Raw genomic sequence first — 23,207 nt, 5'->3', positions numbered from 1 at the left:
TGATGATTCAGACTTAAATCACGTCAACACTTTTTTTTAAGAGTTTAACACAATCAGGATATATCCCTGACTTTATAAAAGTGTTACTTTCTAAACTTCCCACGGTGAAGAATCTCCAAGTGCAAGTGGGAGATGTAAGAGGAAGAAATCAAATCAAAAGAAAAATGGATCACAGGCCGAACTAAGCTACATCAAAGTATTCCTAATAACCTTTAGATTATGGTTGGAGTGATATTCCAGCCTCGCTACATTAGACCATGTTTTGTCATTGATATCCTAATGCTTAAGCGAGATTATTTGTTGGCAAAAATACAGCACTTTTCAATTGAGAAATCGTTTGTGACTATGGTTTAGAAGACAACAGATAGTTCTATAACTTTTGCCAATGCCAATCTTAATCATTTCTATTTGAAAGAATACCTAATGTTTCATTGCTCCTTCTCCAAACATTTGAACTGAGGGAAACAGTACATTTGTATGGATTTGTTTGTAACAAACCAAATTATAATAATGTTTTCTTTTCGCCATCATTGGGTCAACCTTCTGAAACTACACAGAGAATATTTCTTTCTGTATTTATTCTGTTCAGCTGAAGGACTTTGCTGAAAAATAACACTGCTGCTTTAACTAACTACATTTGTTTCCAGTAGGTGATTGTGTTTACAGATTATGATGGGTGTTTTTGCATATAATTGCTGGATGTGATCAGAGCATAACTGCAATAACATTTTTGTTCAAGGGAATCTTTGATTCCTTTAGTCTCTGACAGTACAAAGAAACCTGTCATAATATCAGTAATGTTTGATATGGCTCACTTTATTGTAACATAGCAGCACATACTAATTGAAATGGCAGCAGAGGATGACAGGTGTCTGTGGGTGAAGATTTGTCATTGTCTTTGTAACTATGCTGCCTGATGTGTATTGTTGGACTTATTGTATGCTCTTTCCTTGGTCAGACACTTCTCCAACAGAGACAAACACCATGAACACATCAGACAATGGAATTAGCAGTTCGTGTGCAATTTGTGGAGATAGAGCAACAGGAAAACACTATGGTGCCTCCAGTTGTGATGGATGCAAGGGTTTCTTCAGACGAAGCATAAGGAAGAGCCATGTATATTCTTGCAGGTACACCACTTTGATCTGTTACTTATAATGTATTGACATCGCTGAGTGACCCAGAATCAAAACTGATCATCAGTTATACTCAAGAATCACGTTAACGTGTACATAGTTTCTGATGCAGGCACAATGATAAGAGTTGGCATTTTAGAAATTATTGTAATAAACTAATTCAAAAGTTTTGGCACTTGGAATTGTTAGCAGAACAATTTTGGTTTCTATACAGCATTGGTTTAGATTAGGTTTCATGGTAGGAAGAGGCTTTATTTCAACCATTGCTGATTACTTAAAAACAAGATTTTTTTTTATTCTTGCTCAACTTTTGGTTAAGAACCAAATTTTAATCGTGTCACTGGACCATACAGAGCAAGAAAGTTATAGCTTCAATCTATCCTCCATCTGCAGGGAACAGCAGTTGCTTCTATGGTTGGTGAATGAAAATGTTTATCAGTGTTCTTGGTTCTAACAGTGCCAAGTATCCCGCTATGTTGGAAAGTATGAAAGTGGTAATACCAAGTGGAAATAGGATCAAGCTCACCTCAGGTTAGACCTATTGTTGTCACATGTACCAAGATCCAGTGAAGAGTGTTGCTTTGTATGCTATATAGGCAATTTATACCATACAAAGTACATGAGGGTAGCAGCACAGAGTGCAAAATACAGTGTTACAGCCGCAGATAAGGTGCAGAGAGAGAGAGCGAGAGATCAGAATTAATATGAGAGGTTCGTTCAAGAAGTCCAAATATAGACTGCTATACTCCCTGTATACTTGTCTGTTAAGAATGGTTCTTGACTGAGCTATTACAGAAATTCAGACTGAAACATGGTACATGAGAGATGTACAGTTAACATCAATAACATTGTGTATTTATATAGAGTCGTTAACAAAACAATTTGTTATGAAATTTGACACGGAGTTATCTAAAATGATATTAAAGTGAATGATGGGAAGCTTGGTCAAGGATATGGTTTGAAAGGAGTGCCTAAAAGGAGGAAGGTGAGAGTAAATGGGTTAGGGAGAGACTTACAGTTTCTAAAGATACGCTGACCATTTTAGAGCAATTAAAATTGAGAACATCTGTATGACCAGAATTGTAAGTGCATCATGGCTTGGAGAGAAGTAGGGTACAGAGCTGAAGAGGACAAGTCTGTCGAGGTATTCAGAAGCATGGACCAGAATTTTAAAAATGTGACATTGCTAAACCAGGAGCCAATATTGTTCAGTAAACCCTGAGGTGATGGGTGAATAGGTCATGATGTGAGTTTGGATCCTGGGGAACAGAATTTTAGATCACCCCAGGTTTATAGGGTGAAAGCTCGGAGGTCAGCAAAGAGTGCATTGTCAGAGATAACTCGTGAAATCACAAAGACACAAAGAGACATAAGATGAGCTGAGGCAACAGTGGAATTGTGCAATGTTACAGAAAAGCAAATAGTCTCAATTCTGGAAGACCTGCCCCAAAACCTAGCACTAACTATTCTTTCTCAAAGTACCAGAAGCAGATCAAGTTTGAACATCTATACTTCACAGAGACTTGTAAATAAATACATGTCTTTAAACAGATCCAATTTCATCAGCCAGAATTTTCAGATACCACACCAGCTTTCAGAAAAAGATCTAGACTTATCTCATCCGAAAGGATCGTAAAACCCTACTTCTCCAAAGAACTTCAGCAGGAATGTACTTTGAGAGGTTACATTGGCAACAGCTTCATTGATGAGGTGAGCCTGAAGTGGACTCGTGGTGGAGGAGTCAGGTTTGGGCTGGAGTGATACCCAGCAGCATTAGTGGCATCTCCATTGGTGAGGTCCAGCTAGGACACTCAGTGGTGAGAGCATTGGTGGAGGTGAGATGGCACTGAAGAATTCTGACTTTCATTGCCATGATGGTGGCACAGTGAAGGACTCTATGCCTGGCCACCATGACCCGTGACCCATGGTGGAGCATTTAATCAGAAGGACTGTAAAGTTAACAGTTTTTTTCTTTACTTCTTCATTCCTCCACCTTTTTATATTCTATGTTTTGATTTATTTTTCAATGTTTTAACATGGCGCCGGAGAGTGGCAACATGATACAGCATTTTTCACTGCATTTTGTAACACAATAAACATGACAATAAATAAACCAAACCAAATAAATCAATTCCAATCTAGTTCGGTAACCATTGGTGATGCCAATTGTCCAATGGCGAAGTCAAGTTCACATTGGGATTGAATGGATATGATTGATTAATTGATTTATTGTTGTCACGTGTACCGTGATACAGTGAAAAGTGCTGTTTTGTGTGCTACACAGGCAGATTGTACCACACACAGTGCATTGGGATAGCGGAACAGATTGTATACTGCAATGTTACAGCTGCAGAGAAGATGCAGAGAAAGAGATCAAGATTAACAGGTGAAAGGTCTGTTCAAAAGTCTGATAACAGCGGGGAAGAAGCTGTGCTTGAATCTCTAAGTATATGTATTCAAACTTCTATATCTTCTGCCTGATGGAAGAGAGTTGAAGAGAGTATACCTGAGTGGGGAGGGGTCTTTGATAGGTTGCTATAAAAATTGCTCAGTATCCTTGTGAATTTTCTTAGCCTCCTGAGGAAGTAGAGACATTGTTGTGCTTTCTTGACCATCAGTTCGACATGGGTGGTCCAGGACAGATTGTTGGCCATCGTCACTCCCAGGAACTTGACGCTCTCGGCCCTCTCCATCTCAGACAGAGGGGACCCCCCCCCCCACTCCACTTCCTGCAGTGAATGACCAGCTCCTTCGTTTTGCTGATGTTGATGGACAGATTGTCATCTATACACCACACCACCAAGCATTTAATCTGTTTTGTGTGTTCTGTCTTGTCATTGTTCGAGATCTGACCTCGAACAGTGGTGTCATCAGGAAACTTATAGTTGGCGTTAGAACTGAATTTGGCCACACAGTCGTGAGTGTATTGGAGTACAGTGGAGGGCTGCGTAAACAGCCATGGTGGGCACCGGTGATGAGGATTATGGTAGAGGAAGTGTTGTCTTGGAATTTAGAGATGAGTTTGTTTGGAATTATTGGTGTGGAGGGCAGAACTATGAGTGGATATGAATGTGCATAAAAGCAGATAAACTCATTGGAACTATCAAGTTGTCCACCATTTAAATCTCTGGCCCCTTTAAATTTAAAGAAAACAGCCTCTAGTTTAAAAAAGTCCATATTTTCTATTTCGCTGCATAGTCATAGAGATGTACAGCATGGAAACAGACCCTTAGGTCCAACCCGTCCATGCCGACCAGATATCCCAACCCAATCTAATCCCACCTGCCAGCACCCGGCCCATATCCCTCCAAACCCTTCCTATTCATATACCCATACAAATGCCTTTTAAATGTTGCAACTGTACCAGCCTCCACCACCTCCTCTGGCAGCTCATTCCATACACGTACCACCCTCTGTGTGAAAATGTTGTCCCGTAGGTCTCTCTTCTATCTTTCCCCTCTCACCTTAAACCTATGCCGTCTAGTTCTGGACTCCCCGACCCCAGGGAAAAGACTTTGCTTATTTACCCTATCCATGTCCCTCATAATTTTGAAAACCTCTATAAGGTCACTCCTCAGCCTTCGACGCTCCAGAGAAAACAGCCCCAGCCTGTTCAGCCTCTCCCGTAGCTCAGATCCTTATCAGAGGATTGGTGCTGCATGGCTAATTCAGCAAACTGTGCTTATCACAGCAGAATACCTGTCAGTTCACAGCTTATATTCAGTTTCAAATAGTTAGAGTTATTGAAGTGGGTCTTTGAATAGAAATATTTTTTGTTTTAATAAGATATTGTGTATTTGAAGGAAAGTAAATTAATGAGTGGGTTGTTAGTATGGGTCCTGAGGTTTACCTGGGCTGGATCTGGAGTGAGTAGACATTGAAGGAGCTAGGTTATGGGGGGGGGGGGTTCATGGGTTGACATGATTTGGCACTAAGTGGTCATAGGGATTACAATGGTCCTTTTTGGAGTCGATAAATGAGCACAGTTTGGAATGGGGCTGTAAAATTCCTTAGAAGCGAGGGTGTGAATAGATGGAACAGGAGCTATAAATTGGCATCAAGATTGTTTAGAGAGATAAAGCTTGGCATGAATGGCTTGAAAGGCTGTTGGATGTTGGTTGGAGGTACATGTTGACATTGATGGGGCAATGGAGACCGTTACGGGTGCGGCGTTCTGAGGGGTAAAGGCTGCTTTATGTTTTGATTTCCTATAAGTTTCAGAACCAAGTGGCATTCCTTCATTCAGTGCAGCTCTCCATCCAACAGTCCCCGTGACTGCCACCCCACCTAAACATAAACTCGATCATTTTGGGGGTGTTTCACTTGAGCCAGGTTTGTGCAGCTGGGACTATGGTACACTGAGATTCATATAAATCAAATAAGTGGTAATATGACTGATGTAAATCAAATAAGTGGTAACATGGGTCTATTAGTGAGAAGTGCGATAGTATCAATACAAGAGGTGCTGTTCTTAGGTAACGAAAAGGATTATTGCATTACAGCATTAAGTACAACTACATATGGTCAAGAATAATTAATAGAACCTGAGATCTGATCCCTCCAAAAGTTGGTAGCTCCTTGTTTCCACTCACAGACTGCACGTGACATCAGTAGAACAGATGGTATCAATGTAACATAAACATAAACCCATTTAGAACTATGGGCAAGTGATGCTATAACTGCTGCACTAGTATTCTAGAAATCCAACTAATGTTGTGGGGAAAACCAAAAGAACTGCGAATACTGTAAATCGGAAACTGAAGCAGAAATTGCTGGAAATTGCAGCATCTGTGAAGAGAAATCAGAATTAATGTTTTGGACCCAAAACGTTAACTCTGATTTCTCTTCAGAGATGCCGCCAGACCTGCTGAGGTAATGCTCTGGGGACCTGGTTCAAATCTCTCCTCCGAGATAATCCTCAACTGTCCGTCACCAGATGGCAGCACCTTTCGGAAGTTACATCTGCTGCCCTTACCTCGGTTGGCCTCCTGGTGACTCTAGTCATACTTATGGAAACAGACCATGTCCCAGACTACACTATCACCACCTCACCTACAGACAGGAGGGAGTTGCCTTGGGAATTCTCAACCATGACTGTCTCAGGAGCCCATGAGGGGATCTTCTAGCATTATGTCAACATCAGTGAGGAAAGCTTCGACTGATTATCGCATAGTTCCCACCCCAATTACTTGGGCTGAAGGGATTATGAAATTTTCGGTATATTTGCTGATAACACAATAATCAGTTAGCCAGTATGTTGTGAAGCAGAGAGGTAGTGATGTAGCAGTAATGATACTGGCCTGGCAATGCAGAGGCCCAGGCTCATGAGCTGAGAACATGGGTTCCAACCACAGCGTGGCAAAAGGTGTCACTTGAATTCAATAAAATCTCAAATTAGGGTGACACGATGGCTCAGTGATTAGCATTGCTGCCTCACAGCGCCAGGGACCCAGGTTTGATTTCAGCCTCAGGCGACTGTCTGTCTGTGTGGAGTTTGCACATTCTCACCGTGTCTGCGTGGGTTTCCTCCCACAGTCTAAAGATGTGCATATTTGGTGAATTGGCCATGCTAAATTGCTGTAGTTTTCAAGGGAGTGTAGGTTAGGAGCATTAGTCAGGAGTAAATGTAGTGGAATGGTTCTGAGTGGGTTACTCCTTTGGAAGGTTGGTGTGGATTGGTTGGGCCAAAGGGCCTGTTTCCACACTGTAGGGAATCTAATTCTTTTTAAAAAAGATGTGCATTTGCGATGCGAAAGCAAACAAGAATATGTGCTCGAAATGGGTTTCGAATAATTAGGTGTTTGTTCTTGACTGGTACAGATTTAATGGGCTGAAGAGCATTTTAAAAATAAATAAATAAAATCTGAAATTAAATCCTAGTCAAATGTGACCGTCTTTGCATTGGCAGTTCTTATAAAAGCCCACCTGGTCCACTGAAGGGAACCTGCCATTCTTAGCAGATCTAGTCTGGCCTTAATGTGGCTCCAGACCTAAAGAAAAATGGTTCATTCTTAATTGCTCACTTAAGTGGATTAGCAAGATGCAGTTCAGGGGCAATTTGTGATGGGAAACAAATGATGACCTTGGGAGTGATGCCCATATTACATGAAGGAATGAGAAAAGGGCATAAGCTGCCTAAAGAGGTTTACAGATCAGTTAAGCCAGAGAGCAAAGATCTGACAAATGGAGTATAATGTTGGAAAATGCAAAATTGTTATTTCTTTTGGGCAGACTAAAAAAGAAGCATGTTATTTAAGTGATGAGAGATTGCAGAGCTTTGAGATGAAGGGGAATCTTGGTGTCTTAGTGCATGAATTGCTAAAGTCTGATCTGCAGGTACAGCAAGCAATTGGGCAAGATAATAGAATGCTGTTCTTTATTGGGAAGGAAATTGAAAATCAGACTAGGGAGGTTATGTTTCGTTTAAAATGAGGGCACTGATGACACCACATCTTGAGTACTATCTACATTATCTACATTATGGAAACACAGAAAATAAGTGCAAGAGTAGGCCATTCTATGTGATCATTGGCAATCATCCAACTCAGTGCTCTCTTCCTGCTTTCACACCATACCCTTTGATCCCTTTAGCCCTAAGAACAATGTTAAACACCTTCTTAAAAGCTTTCAATGTTGTGGCATGAACCTTTTTTTGTGGCAGAAGCTCACCGCTCTGGGTGAAGACATTTCTCCTTATCTCAGTCTCTTACTACCTACCCTGTATCCTTAGACTGTGACCCCCTGTTCTAGATTTCCCCAGAACATCCAGATTCATGAACATCCTTCCTGAGTTTATCCCAGATTTTCCCCTCATTCTTAACTCCAGTGGATATAGTCCTAACTAATCCAGTCTCTCTTCATACATTAGGCCTCCTACTCCAGGATTCTGTCAGAACATCCTCCTCACATAAGGAGGCTAAAACTGTACACAGTTTTCCAGGTGTTGTCTCACCAAGGGTTTGTACAAATGCAGCAAGTAATTGAATTCTCTGGCTATGATGGCCCACATCCAATTTGCCTTCTTCACCACCTGCTGTATTTACACGTTTCCTTTCAGTGACTGGTGTACAAGGACACCCACGTCTCATTGCATATCTCCCTTTCAAAATTTATCACCATTCATGTAATATTCTGCCTTTCTGAATTTACTAATAAAGTGGAATTATCCATAATATACTTCTCTGTCATGCATTTGTTCACTCACTCACTTTGATGAAATCACACTGAAATATCTCTGTATCCTCCTCATAGCTCACCCTCCCATTCAGTTTTGCGTATTCTGCAAACGTATTACATTTAATTCCCTCCTTAAAGTCATTAATATTTGTTGCGAATAACCAGGGTCCAAGCACTAATCCCTTCAGTACCCCACTAGTGTCTCGCTACCATTCGGTGGGATGGTGGGGAGGTAGACATTTTTTTATTCCTACTCTTTTGTTTCTTGTTTCTCTTGTGTGGAACTTTACCAAAACCTTTGAATGTCCAAGTAAACCACATTTTAGTGGCTTCCCCTTATTAACTCTATTTGTTATATCCTCAAGATATTCCAGCAGATTTGTGGAGTGTGATTTCCTTTTATAAATCCACACTGACTCTGTCCAATTCTGATGCTGCTTTCCAACTGTTCCACTAATGATTTTTTAATAATGAACTCTTGCATTTCCATACAACTGATCTCTGATCAACCAGTCTATAATTTCCAGATTTTTCAATATCTCCTTTTATTTAAATAGCGAGGTTGTAGTAGCTACCTTCCGATCGTAGGAATAGTTCAAGAGTCTATTATTCATCTTATTTAGGGAAGCACGTAAACACATTTGAAACAGTTTAGACGAGGTTTACTAGACTGGGATACACCATAGCTCAGTGGTTAACATTGCTGTCTCTCAGTGCCAGGGACCTGGGCTGGATTCCAGCCTCAGCTGACTGTTTGTGTGGAGTTTGTAAGCTCTTCCTGTGTCTGCCTGCGCTTACTCTGGTTTCTTCCCACAGTTCAAAGATGTACAGGTCAGGTGGGACGGCTATGCTAAATTGCCATGTAGTGTCCAGGGATGTGTAGACTAGGTGGATTAGCTATGGGATTGGATGTGGTTTGGGGGGTGCGGGACGCTCTTCAAAGAGTTGGTGCTGAGTTAATGGGCCGAATGTCCTCTGTTTGCACAGTTGGGATCCTAGACTAGTACCTGGAATGGTGGGGGCTTTAACAAAAAGGAAAGTTGGATAGGCTCAACTTTATCTGTTGGAGTTTAGAAGATTTGGAAGTGACTTGAGTGAAACATCTGAAGTCCCGAACACAGATGTGGAAAAGATGTTTCCTCTTATGGGAGGATCCAGAAACTAGTTCAAACAAGTGGCTGCTCATTTAAACCTAATGACTTTTTTTTTCTCAACAAGGTTTGTCACTCACTGGAATTCTCTTCCTCAGAGATTTTGAATATTTCCAAAGGGGAGGCAAATAAATAATTAACGGGTGTTTGCAGAACTGTGGAGCAGTCGGATAAGCCATGGCAGTGGGGTTTGAGGAAGCCTATTCCTGCTTCTCATTCAAACGTTTGTATGTTGTACTCGTGGGTCCTTACTGGTCTCACCAGTGCCCTGATTTTAAATGAAGCATAACCTCCCTAGTTTGGTTTTCAATTTCCTTCCCAATAACGAACAGCATTCTATTATCTTTCCTAATTGCTTGTTATACCTGCACACCAGACTTCAGCAATTCATGCATTAAGATGCCATACGTTCAATTCTCTCCTGTGACAAATACTGATTTTTCCCTTGAATTTATACCTAGAATATCTTCTGTCTTTTACACACCCATCACTGTATGCTTCAATCAAAGACAGCTGTTCTATTCTTTTCACTTAAGTTTGATTCTGTGGCTCCTTGTAGAGTTTGTGATTATGTTAAGCATATTATTTAAATTCACTTTTTCTTTACCCCTTAGAATACCCAATGTAAGACTTTAGATCAATTTTCCATGAATAAATCTGACTTCCAGAGACTCTCATCAAAGTTTACATGCCTGATATGGGGCATCAAATTAATTCCCATATCATAAAATTCTCCAGTGACAGATATTGTAAGCTGGAATAACTCCACGGAGGCTGGTATCCTGTCAACAAGTCACCCGTTATTTAGATGTGAACAGGATGTGGACCCTGATCAGCTATCTCAGAGCCAGTCCCTGAGGAGAATCCCTGAGATTCCTGTTTATATCTGTCAGTCAGGGCTCCCTGATTGGCCCAGGTTAACAAACCGAATCAGGGAACCCACACTCGGTGAGATCTACCTGGCCAACCTTGTTCCAATCACTACACACAATGATAACAGTTTATTCTGAATTGGATGAATAAGTGCTTTGGAAAATTTCAAACTGACACTTTAACTAACACGCTTGCTATCCTGTTACATCGAAAAGAATGGAAACACTGTGCTGATTGTTTTGTCACCTTTCCAAACACAGTACTTGGAAATTTCCACATTGTGTGGAGTAAGACCTATTTATTTTTCGTTCACAATGCTTTCTCCGTTTTCCTTAGTATTCACTGACAACATTATATTAACATTAAACAATAAATAATCAAGAATCTCTATTTATATTTGATCCACCTGCTTTATTGGCAATTCCATCTTCCTCCCCTTTTTCTTTTCTCTTTTTGGCCACATAGTTGATATTCTCAGCAAAACGAGGTTTTGTTTCATCCCTCAGACTCCATTTGAAGATTATTTTTGTCATTGCAAATAGTAGTGACCAGAGACCACTCATTACCTCCCATACTTACCAATGCAGTGTCATGTATAACAATGGAATACTACGCTTACAACTGTAATAATATCAGAGGAGTCTCCATGAATTGTTGGTCTTATGGAATGTGCTGGCAGAGGAGGTAGTAGAAACAGATACAATAGTAACTTTTAAGAGGCAGTCTTGAATCTGTGGAACTCATTTCCACAGAAAGCCATGGAGGGCAAGTCATTGAGTATTTAAGACAGATATAGACCGGTTCTTGATTGTTGAGGGGGTGTAAGGGTTGTGGGAAGAAGGCAGGAGAATGGGGTTGAGAAATGTATCAGCCATGATTGAATGGCAGAGCAGACTTGATGGGCTGAATGGCCGATATCTGCTCCTGCATCTTATGTCAAATCTTCAGTGTAGTCAGGCTATTCCTCGGATACTAACTTGAACATAGAACATAGAACAATACAGCACAGAACAGGCCCTTCGGCCCACGATGTTGTGCCGAACTTCTAACCTAGATTAAGCACCCATCCATGTACCTATCCAAATGCCGCTTAAAGATCGCCAATGATTCTGACTCTACCACTCCCACGGGCAGCGCATTCCATGCCCCCACCACTCTCTGGGTAAAGAACCCACCTCTGACATCTCCCCTATACCTTCCACCCTTCACCTTAAATTTATGTCCCCTTGTAACACTCTGTTGTACCCGGGGAAAAAGTTTCTGACTGTTTACTCTGTCTATTCCTCTGATCATCTTATAAACCTCTATCAAGTCACCCCTCATCCTTCGCCGTTCCAACGAGAAAAGGCCGAGAACTCTCAGCCTATCCTCGTACGACGTACACTCCATTCCAGGCAACATCCTGGTAAATCTTCTCTGCACCCTCTCCAAAGCTTCCACATCTTTCCTAAAGTGAGGCGACCAGAACTGCACACAGTACTCCAAATGTGGCCTAACCAAAGTCCTGTACAGCTGCAACATCACTTCACGACTCTTGAATTCAATCCCTCTGCTAATGAACGATAATACTCCATAGGCCTTCTTACAAACTCTATCCACCTGAGTGGCAACCTTCAAAGATCTATGTACATAGACCCCAAGATCCCTCTGTTCCTCCACCTGACTAAGAACCCTACCATTAACCCTGTATTCCGCATTCTTATTTGTTCTTCCAAAATGGACAACCTCACACTTGACAGGGTTGAACTCCATCTGCCACTCCTCAGCCCAGCTCTGCATCATATCTAAGTCCCTCTGCAGCCGACAACAGCCCTCCTCACTGTCCACAACTCCACCTATCTTCGTATCATCTGCAAATTTACTGACCCTCCCTTCGACTCCCTCATCTAAGTCATTAATAAAAATTACAAACAGCAGAGGACCCAGAACTGATCCCTGCGGAACTCCACATGTAACTGGGCTCCAGGCTGAGTTTTTGCTACTGTGCATGAGGAGGGTAGACTTAGCGAAAAGGAGTCATCCTGAATACAGGAGTAAAAGAGTGCGGTCTGATGACAGATTAGAGAAATGTTAAGGCAAAAGTGTTAAAAAGGGATGGATGACAGCCTGCAAGATAATTGTCAGAGTCATATATAGTTTAATTAGTATGTCATGTGTTTGAACATGTATCACAAATGGGTGTGTGTTCAGCGAGTTGAATAATATTAACTTTGATTCAACCATATTTGCAATAATTTCTTTGTTCCACATCATTACTAGACCCTTCTTCACCAGTGGTCCATCATATATTTCTTTCTTTGCTTCATATCATCTTCCAAGTGAATCGGTCAAGTGGTGTTTTGTCCTGTCATGTTTTCCAATTTCTCCAGACTCTCTGAAGTAGGCTGTTGGAGTGCTATGGATCTTTAATTTACATTACATTTTCTCTTGTACACAATTAATGCAACAAAAGGGGTAAAAATCAGCTTAAGAAATGCTAAGGACACATTATGTAGATAATTGGGATGCCTTCTGGGGAAGGTGGGACCTGTACAAGAAGGACGGGTTACATCTGAACTGGAAGGGGACCAATGTCCTGGGTGGAAGGTTTGCTCGAGTAGTTCGAGAGGGTTTAATCTAGCACGGCTGGGGGGTGGGAACCTGAGCTGTATACCAGAGGTGAGAGTTGATGCAGATGAGGCAATAGCAAGAGGTAGACCAGCTAGTGGGAAGGATTTTCCTGGGAAGGAACCAAGGGATCAGTTAAAGTGTGTTTGCTTTAACGCAAGGAGTATCAGAAATAAAAGTGATGAACTTAGAGCATGGATCAATACCTGGTGCTATGATGTTGAGGCCATAACAGAGACATGGGTTTCTCAAGGGCAGGAATGGTTGCTGGATGTTCCAGGGTTTAGAGCATTTAAAAAGAATAGGGAGGGGGGGGGGAAAAGAGGAGGGGGTGTAGCACTACTAATCAGAGGGTATCACAGCTACAGAAGCTTCCATTGTCGAGGAAGATCTGCCTACCGAGTCAGTATGGGTGGAAATTAGGAACAGCAAGGGAGCAGTCACCTTGTTAGGGGTTTACTATAGGCCCCCCAATAGCAGCAAGAAGATGGAAGAAAGCATAGGTCGGCAGATTTTGGAAAAGTGTGGACGTAATAGGGTTGTTGTAATGGGTGACTTTTAACTTTCCCAATATTGATTGGAACCTCCTTTGAGCAGAAGATCTGAATGGAGCTATTTTTGTAAGGTGTGTTCAGGAGGGTTTCCTAACTCAGTACGTTGACAGGCCGACGAGGGGAGAGGCCATTCTAGACTTGGTGCTCGGAAACGAGCCAGGGCAGATCTTGTGGTGGGAGAGCATTTTGGAGATAGTGACCACAACTGCCTCACATTCTACACAGCTATGGCGAAGGAGAGGATTAGGCAAAATGGGAGGATATTTAATTGGGGAAGAGAAAACTATGATGCGATTAGACATGAGTTAGGAAGAATGGATTGGGAGCTATTGTTCCATGGTAAAGGCACTATAGACATGTGGAGACTGTTTAAGGAACAGTTGTTGCAAGTGATGAATAAATATGTCCCTCTGAGACAGGCAAGAAGGGGTAAGATAAAGGAACCTTGGATGACGAGAGTGGTGGAGCTTCTCGTCAAAAGGAAAAAGGTAGCTTACATAAGGTGCAGGAAGCTAGAGTCACGCTCAGCTCTAGAGGATTACAGGCAGGCGAGGAAGGAGCTCAAAAATGGTCTGAGGAGAGCCAGGAGGGGGCACGAGAAAGGCTTGGCAGAACGGATTAGGGAGACCACAAAGGCATTTTAAATTTGTGAGGAATAAGAGAATGGTCAAAGAAAGAGTAGGGCCGATCAGGGATAGCATAGGGAATTTGTGTGTGGAGTCTGAGGAGGTAGGGGAAGCCCTAAATGAGTTTTTTCCTTCTGTCTTTACGAAAGAAACGAACTTTGTAGTGAATGAAACCTTTGAAGAGCAGGTGTGCATGTTGGAATGGATAGAGATAGAGTAAGCTGATGTGCTGAAAACTTTGTCAAACGTTAAGATTGACAAGTCGCCAGGCCCGGACCAGATTTGCCTCTGCTGCTTTGGGAAACGAGAAATGCAATTGCTTCGCCGCTTGCAAAGATCTTTGCATCCTCACTCTCCACTGGAGTCGTACCTTAGGACTGGAGAGAGGCAAATGTAATTCCTCTCTTCTAGAAAGGAAATAGGGAAATCCCTGGCAATTACAGACCAGTAAGTCTCACGTCTGTCGTCTGCAAGGTGTTAGAAAGGATTCTGAGGGATAGGATTTATGACCACCTGGAAGAGCATGGCTTGATTAAGTGCAGTCAACACGGCTTTGTGAGGGGCAGGTCATGCCTCATGAACCTTATCGAGTTCTTTGAGGATGTGACTAGAAAGATTGATGAGGGTCGAGCTGTGGATGTGGTGTATATGGACTTCAGCAAGGCATTTGATAAGGTTCCCCATGGTAGGCTCATTCAGAAGGTCAGGAGGAATGGGATACAGGGGAACTTAGCTGTCTGGATACAGAATTGGCTGGCCAACAGAAGACAGCGAGTGGTAGTCGAAGGAAAATATTCTACCTGGAAGTCTGTGGTGAGTGGTGTTCCACAGGGCTCTGTCCTTGGCCTCTACTGTTTGTAATTTTTATTAATGACTTGGATGAGGGGATTGAAGGATGGGTCAGCAGGTTTGCAGACGACACAAAGGTTGGAGGTGTCATTGACCGTATAGAGGGCTGTTGTAGGCTGCAGTGGGACATTGACAGGATGCAGAGATGGGCTGAGAGGTGGCAGATGGAGTTCAACCTGGATAAATGCGAGGTGATGCATTTTGGAAGGTCAAACTTGAAAGCTGAGTACAGGATTAAGGATAGGATTCTTGGCAGTGTGGAGGAACAGAGGGATCTTGGTGTGCAGATACATAGATCCCTTAAAATGGCCACCCAAGTGGACAGGGTTGTTAAGAAAGCATATGGTGTTTTGGCTTTCATTAACAGGGGGATTGAGTTTACGAGTCGTGAGATCTTGTTGCAGCTCTATAAAACTTTGGTTAGACCGCACTTGGAATACTGCGTCCTGTTCTGGTTGCCCTATTATAGGAAAGATGTGGATGCTTTGGAGAGGGTTCAAAGGAAGTTTACCAGGATGCTGCCTGGACTGGAGGGCTTATCTTATGAAGAAAGGTTGACTGAGCTCGGACCTTTTTCATTGGAGAAAAGGAGGAGGAGAGGGGACCTAATTGAGGTATACAAGTTAATGAGAGGCATAGATAGAGTCGATAGCAAGAGACTATTTCCCAGGGCAGAAATGACTAACACAAGGGGTCATAGTTTTAAGCTGGTTGGAGGAAAGTATAGAGGGGATGTCAGAGGCGGGTTCTTTACACAGAGAGTTGTGAGAGCATGGAATGCGTTGCCAGCAGCAGTTGTGGAAGCAAGGTCATTGGGGACATTTAAAAGACTCTTGGACATGCATATAGTCACAGAAATTTGAGGGTGCATTCATGGGGATTAGTGGTCGACACAATATCATAGTGAGCTGAAGGGCCTGTTCTTTGCTGTACTGTTCTATGTTCTATTAGTGAATGAATAGACTAATATGCAATCTGCCTACCTTTCCTTTCGAGCTGTGGAGCCATAGAGCCATACAGCATTGAAATAGACCCTTCAGTCCAACTCGTCCATGCCAACCAGATATCCAAGATAAATCTAGTCCCATTTGCCAGCATTTGGCCCATATCCCTCTAAACCCTTCCGATTCATATACCCATCCTGATGTCTTTTAAATATTGTAATTGTACCAGCCTCCACCACTTCCTCTGGCAGCTCATTCCATACACGTACCACCCTCTTGTGTGAAAACGTTGCACCTTAGGTCCCTTTTAAATCCTTCCCTCTCACCTTCAACCTATGTGCTGTATTTTTGGACACTCCCACCCTGGGGAAAAGGCCTTGTCTATTTACCCTATCCATGCCCCTCATAAGTTTATAAACCTCTAAGATTCAAACAATCAGATGGACAATAACTGTTGGTCAATCAACTATCTCGCAGTTTGTAGCCCTGTCACAGTTAAGGATTACCTTATAATGAGTACAACACAATACATACCTGACATACCTAATGCTGCGCACCACTATTGTATCTAAAGCCTCAAAACCTATCTGCCTGTTTCACAGACAAATAACGATTAATTTCCCATTTCGAACGTAATTTTTTTCTGATTATAGTACCTACCGTTTGTTCCATCGTGACCTTCTTGACTAGAAACAAAAATCTGTCAAAATTCAGGTAGGTAATTAACCAACGGAAGCACCTTTCTTTAATAATATTGGCTCTCTGGTCATTGAAAGTCTTATCATATTTGCAGTCAAACATTATTTCACTTCCAGGTCACTTGCCTTGCTGCATCCTTGGTCTTAATATTGTGTCATCTGCAATTTTTGGAACTATAATTCACAACTTTCATCCTTTCTACGTGCCCACCCTGTCATTTTACAGTGATGCTAACAATTTTCCTTCTTTACTCTTCTTGTTCTGCACTCAATATTGATAGTCAACATGGTTTAGTCAAGGGCTTTTGCCCGAAACGTCGATTTCGCTCCTCGTTGGATGCTTCCTGAACTGCTGTGCTCTTCCAGCACCACTAATCCAGTATTTGGTTTCCAGCATCTGCAGTTATTGTTTTTACCACCATGGTTTTGTCAAGGGCAGGTCGTGTCTCACAAACCTCATTGAGTTTTTTGAGAAGGTGACCAAGCATGTAGGTGAGGGTAGGGCAGTTGACGTGGTGTACATAGACTTCAGTAAAGCCTTTGATAAGGTTCTACATGGTAGGCTGTAGGAGAAAATGCAGAGGCATGGGATTGAGGGTGACTTAGCAATTTGGATTAGAAACAGGCTTTCTGAAAGAAGGCAGTGAGTGGTGGTTGATGGAAAATATTCAGCCTGGAGTCCGGATACTAGTGGTGTGCCTCAAGGATTTGTTTTGGGACCACTGCTGTTTGTCATTTTTATAAATGACTTAGACACAAGCATAGGTGGATGGATTAGTAAATTTGCAGACGACACTAAAGTCGGTGGACAGTTTGGAAGCATGTTACAGATTGCAGGGGACTTGGATAAACTGCAGAATTTGGCTGAGAGGTGGCAAATGGAGTTCAATGTAGCTAAATGTGAGGTGATGCACTTTGGGATGAATAACAGGAAGGCAGAGTACTGGGTCAATGGAAATACTCTTGGTAGTGTGGATGTGAAGAGGGATCTTGGAGTCCATGTACATAGATCCCTGAAAGTTGCCACCCAGGTGGATAGTGCTGTCAAGAAGGCGTACGGTGTGTTAGGTTTCATTCGTAGAGGGATTGAGTTCCGGAGCCTCAATATCATGCTGCAACTATACAAAGCACTGGTGCGGCCACATTTGGAATATTGTGTACAGTTCTGGTCCCCATGTTTCGGGAAGGAAGTGGAAGCATTGGGAAAGGTGCAGAGGAGATTTACCAAGATGTTGCCTGGTCTGGAGGGAAGGTCTGTGAGACGTAAACCTGTTCTCATCAGCAAGAAGAAGGCTAAGAGGGGATTTGATAGAGACATACAAGATAACCAGAGGATTAGATAGGGTAGACAGTGGAAGTCTTTTTCCCAGGATGATGATGTCAGCCTGTACGAGGGGGCATAATTACAAATTGAGGGGTGATTGATTTAAGACAGATGTCAGAGGCAGGTTCTTTACTCAGAGTGGCAAGAGCGTGGAATGCCCTACCTACTAATGTAGTCAACTTAGCCACATTAGGGAGATTTAAACATTCCTTAGATAAGCACAAGGATGATTTTGGGATAGTGTTGGGGGACAAGCTGAGAATCGTTCACAGGTCGGCGCAACATCGAGGGCCGAAGGGCCTGTTTTGCTCTGTATTGTTCTATGTTCTATTTTCTATCCACTATTTCCTCAAAGTCTTTTAGATTACGTGGACTACTCTTACCACAGACTGTCATATTTTTTTTTAACTTAATCAGGGATAACCATTATTCTCATACGATTGTCCATTACAGTTACAGAGTCAGACAACATGGAGTCAAAAAGCACACAGTTTGTAGGCAGTCAGTGAGTGTGACATTTTATAAATTCCTACTTTGAAAATAAAACCAGTCTGACTCCAGGTTGGGATACAGACAGACTCTAACCTCACACCTTTAATGCATTGTCTGAACTGAGATGTCACCTTTTTTAATCCACTGATAAAACCTCAAGTTATCTTGGGTCAGTGACTTGAAAGAAATTCTGTCATTTATATGTTACTCAATCAAAATGTACATCTCCATTCTAAGTGATCAAAGACTTAACAGCCATATAGGTTTGTCTGATGCCTCACACCAGTTGTATGACACTTTGATCTTTTACTTATAAATTCTGCATCCTATGATCCTGCCCCATTAGCTACCTGATGAACAAGCAGCGCTCCAAAAGCTTGGACATTCAAATAAACCTTTTGGACTATAACCTGGTGTCGTGTGATTTTTAACTACATACAGCATGGAAACAGACCCTTTGGTCCAATCAGTCCACACCGACCGTAATCCTAAACTAGTCTGATCTACCTGTGCTTGGCCCATAAACCTCCAAACCTTTCTTAATCATATATTTATTTAAATTTTTTAAAAATGTGATAGTTGTACCCGCAGCCACCACTTTCTCTAGAAGTTCATTCCACACTGTGTAAAAACAATTGCCCCTCAGTCTTTTTAAAATCTTTCTCCTCTAACCTTAAAAATATGCATCCTAATCTTGAAATTCCCCACCCTGGGGAAAATACACCTGCCATTCTCCTTATCTATACCCCTCATGATTTAAAAACCACTACAATATCGCCTCTCAATCGTGTTGTCAGTGATGTGTTTAAAAATAAAGAGGAACTTAAAAAGAAAAATGTTAAGTTTCAAAATAGATCTTTTAAAAGTGCAAATAACAATCCTGACTGCATGTGATGGTTCAAAGTTAGTTACGAATTTGCCATTTTGACCCTGCAGATTTAATCGGCAATGTGTCGTTGACAAAGACAAGAGGAACCAATGCAGATATTGCAGATTGAAGAAATGTTTTCGAGCTGGCATGAAGAAAGAAGGTAAAAACCATGATGAGGTGTATCGGGTGGCCTGGTGTGTCAGAAATGACTTGCTCCACTGTTGCACATTTAAGTGAAAATACTTATGCCTCCTGACGGCCTGTAGAGGGCAATACTCTTGTGTTTCTGTGTCTCGTGCCAATGTTCCCATTGGAACAGGTCTTGATACAAAACAGATGTTAGCAGCGAGACCTGGAAACTTCCTTCCAGCCTGCAGAAATCAAATTCAGGATAGTAGCAAGCAGTTGAGGGAAGGACAGTGCTCGACTCTCGCATCAGTCAATTCTAGGTTCACTGTATCATTTATCACTATTTTTATTACTTTGTACCCTCTATGCTTAGAGTGCACTTGTGCACAGCAGCAAATTAAAAAGGAAAGAGAATCTGCAACTTCACTCATTGCATCCCTGCAGTATGGAAGCAGGCTATTCAGCCCATCAAGTCTTCTGACCATTTGAAAGGCATCCCACCCCATGGCTCGTCAATTACCCTGCATTTAATTAGCAATTTAGCATAGCATAGCCAATTGACCTAACCTGCACATCTTTAAATAGTGGAGGAAACCCACACAGGCACAGGGAGAATGTGCAAGCTCCACATAGACAGTTAGCTCAGGCTGGAATTGAACCCAGGTTCCTAGCACAATGAGGTAGCATTGCTAACCACAAAGCCATCTTGCTGTGCCATTGAGACTCCTAAACCTCTATAAAGGTCATAGAAGGTAAATCAAACGTGCTCCTGACTGGGTGGCTTTGGCTATTCAGTATCATAATTTTCACCTTGTTTCTCCAGTGCCACATACATTGCAGATTTGTGATAAAAGGCAAGAATCTATAAACTTACTACATGAACCCTTGAGTTTCATGAATTAAAGAACACTTTTGGAAGCTCGGGTCTGTATTGCTCTGAAGTTCTGAAGATTAACCATTGGTTTTGCTAGTCCAGCTGTGTGTCTCTAGCGTCTGGGGGCAGCATGGTGGCTCAGTGGTCAGCACTGCTGCCTTACAGCACCAGGGATCTGAGTTTGATTCCAGCCTCGGATGACAGTCTGTGTGGCGCTTGCACATTTTCCCCGAGTCTGCGTGGGCTTCCTCCTACAATCCAAAGACAGCCAGGTTAGGTGAATTGGCCATGCTAAATTGCTCAAAGTGTTGAGGGATATGTTGGTTATGTGCATTAGTTGGGGTAAATATAAAATAATAGGGAAGAGAAATTAGTCTGGGTGGGTTACTTTTCAGATGATTGATGCGACTTGTTGGGCCGAAGGGCCTGTTTCCACACTGTAGGAATTCCATGATTCATTTTCAATCTGCAGTATTTAGCTTTCAATTGATCCATATTGCAAGCCATTGAGGCCTACCCCTCAACCAATCAGAATTGTAAAGAATGAGTTACACAAATGTTACTTGAATAAATTAGCAAGTGTGATCAAGCTCAGCATGAGCAGGATGGTAAAGGGTAATTCCCCAGTGTGTTGCTTTGCCAGCACACAGCGTGAAGACATGGAGCATATTGCACCACTCTTCCTCAGTTCTGGGGTGGCACTTTAGTGCTTGAGCCACCTCTCTCCAAGTCTGTAAATCTGACCCTGTAGGTTGCCTGGTGCAGCTGGCAGTGGTAATCATTCTAAAAAATGGAAGAGTTGATCAATCTCCAGCCTCTGCTATTTCCAGAACTTCAAACTTTCAGAAACAGCTGATCCAGAAAGTTGGTGAGCCTCCCTGAATCCCATCTGACTTGGCCTAAATGCAGCGCCAGTTAGAATACAGGAAACTGGTTGATGCTTTGCCACTGACTCTAAGTTTGACCCATTCCAATGAGGCTGTCGATCATCTGGCAGGTGCATTGTAATATGGAGCTTGGCTGTAGCCAATCCTGGCTTGTCCCAGTCATCTGGCTATGAATGCCAAAGCTTGGTGGAGCATGCACGTTGATTCCTGACAATTCCTGCCTGGAAAGGGTTTGCAATTCTTGAGACTTATAAATAACTTTTCATCAGTCTTCAAAGCTTGTTTGTTAGGGCTTAAAAATATAATGTGACCAGTTCCTTTCAACGATGAATCAACAAGACATTACATGTTATTTGCATGCTGCATCTACTAATTACACTGAACTGATCAATTCCTTGTTCTGGCATTCCTGCTACAAAGAAAGGTGGTTATGGTTGTTGGAGGTCAGTCATCTCAGCTCCAGGACATCTCCACACAAGTTCCTCGGGTGGTTTCCTGGGCCAAACTATCTTCAGCTTCAGAATAAACATGTTCCCTCAATCATAATGTCAGACGTGGGGATGTTCACTGATGATTGCATAACGTTCAGCACTGTTTTGCGACTCCTCAGAGACTGAAGTGCTCCTTGTTCAAATGCAACAAGATATGGACAATATCCAGGCTTGGACTGATGAGTAGCAAGTAGCATTGTGATGTCATGTCAATCACCACTTGACATTCATTGAAATTGCTTTAATGGAATCTTCTATTATCAATGTCCTAGGGGTTACCAGTGGCTAGAAACTGAATTAGACTGGCCTTATAAAAATAATGGTGACAAAAGCACAATAGACACGAGGAATACCCTGTAGTGAGCAACTCACCTCCTGACTCCCAAAGTCCATCCAACATCTACGAGGCATAAATCAGAAGTGTGATGGAATACCTCTTATTTCCCTGGATAAGTACAGCTCCAACATCTCTCGAGAAGCTTGACATTTTTCAGGATAAAACAACCTGATTGATTGGCACCACATCCACCCCCTCCACCACCAACACTGACTAGAAGCATCTACACTGCAGAAATTCAGCAAGGCTCCTTGGACAACACCTACAAACCCACAACAAATACCAAATAAAAATACAAAGGATGGAGATACTCAGGAATACCACCACCTGCAAGATCCCATCCAAGCCACTCACCATCCTGATTGGGAAATACCTCACTATTCATTTAGTGTCAGAGTCAAAATATTGGAAGTCCCAACCCTATTGACATTGTAGGTGCACCTAGAGTAAATAGACTGTAATGGTTCAAGAATGCAGCTCACCAACCACCTTCTCGAGGGCATCTAGGAATGGGCAATAAAACGCTGGCAGAGCCAGTGATGTCCTCATCCCATGAATTAATAAGAAGCTAAATAGTTAATACAGGAAGATTTTCTGAAGTTACTCAATCCAGTCTAGGCAATAACACTGGATTTGAGGGCAAATGCAACTATGCTAAGTTGAAAAATATTGGTCAATATAGGTATTTATACACTGGCATAAATAGCTGCCATAAATTCTGATCAGTGAAGCTCTTTATTGAACTTCACATACTGAAATCCAAGATTGTGCAGTTGGATCACTAAGAATTTGAAAAAAAAATAGATTGAATTCAACAATTCTGTAAAATGAATTTTATGTTTGAAAAATTGTATCAAAATGGAAAATAATGTGAGCTCTTATACAATTTGAAAAGAAGACAAATCATGAGTTATGAATATAACCTGGCTTTAATTTTGTCATTAGTTTGACCAAGTTGATTTTCTGCAAACTGGTTAATTGGTGAATTGATCTTCACTACTTCATTTACCCAAGTTTTCTGATTGATGCTGATTTGCTGTAAGTGCTTTTATATCTCAAAAGGAACATTGTTGTTTGAATACATTGGCACAAAGGTAGCCTCATCTGTTTCAGTCTCAATGAGATTGTTAAAGGGAAGGTAAGGTGTAGAGCACACGCTGCTTTATTCCTGCACCAGGTAGGTTCTCA

General features: G+C 42.0%; 1 protein-coding gene across 6 annotated transcripts in view; it reads left to right on the top strand.

The window, feature by feature from the left end:
• The window catches only part of LOC140477445 (hepatocyte nuclear factor 4-gamma-like), a 148,536-nt gene that overhangs the window by 101,376 nt on the left and 23,953 nt on the right, over positions 1-23,207 (top strand). For all 6 annotated transcript variants that reach the window (XM_072571374.1, XM_072571373.1, XM_072571375.1 and 3 more), the window contains 2 exons: positions 959-1,130; positions 19,367-19,461. In XM_072571374.1, coding sequence (XP_072427475.1) covers positions 985-1,130; positions 19,367-19,461 — 241 coding nt within the window. In that variant the 5' untranslated portion in view covers positions 959-984. The remainder of the gene's footprint in view (positions 1-958; positions 1,131-19,366; positions 19,462-23,207) is intronic.

Source organism: Chiloscyllium punctatum, chromosome 5, assembly GCF_047496795.1.
Source record: "Chiloscyllium punctatum isolate Juve2018m chromosome 5, sChiPun1.3, whole genome shotgun sequence".
Classification (NCBI taxonomy): Eukaryota; Metazoa; Chordata; class Chondrichthyes; order Orectolobiformes; family Hemiscylliidae; genus Chiloscyllium; species Chiloscyllium punctatum.
The sequence above is the reverse complement of the archived record's forward strand: the minus strand, read 5'-3'. Positions and strand labels throughout refer to the sequence as shown.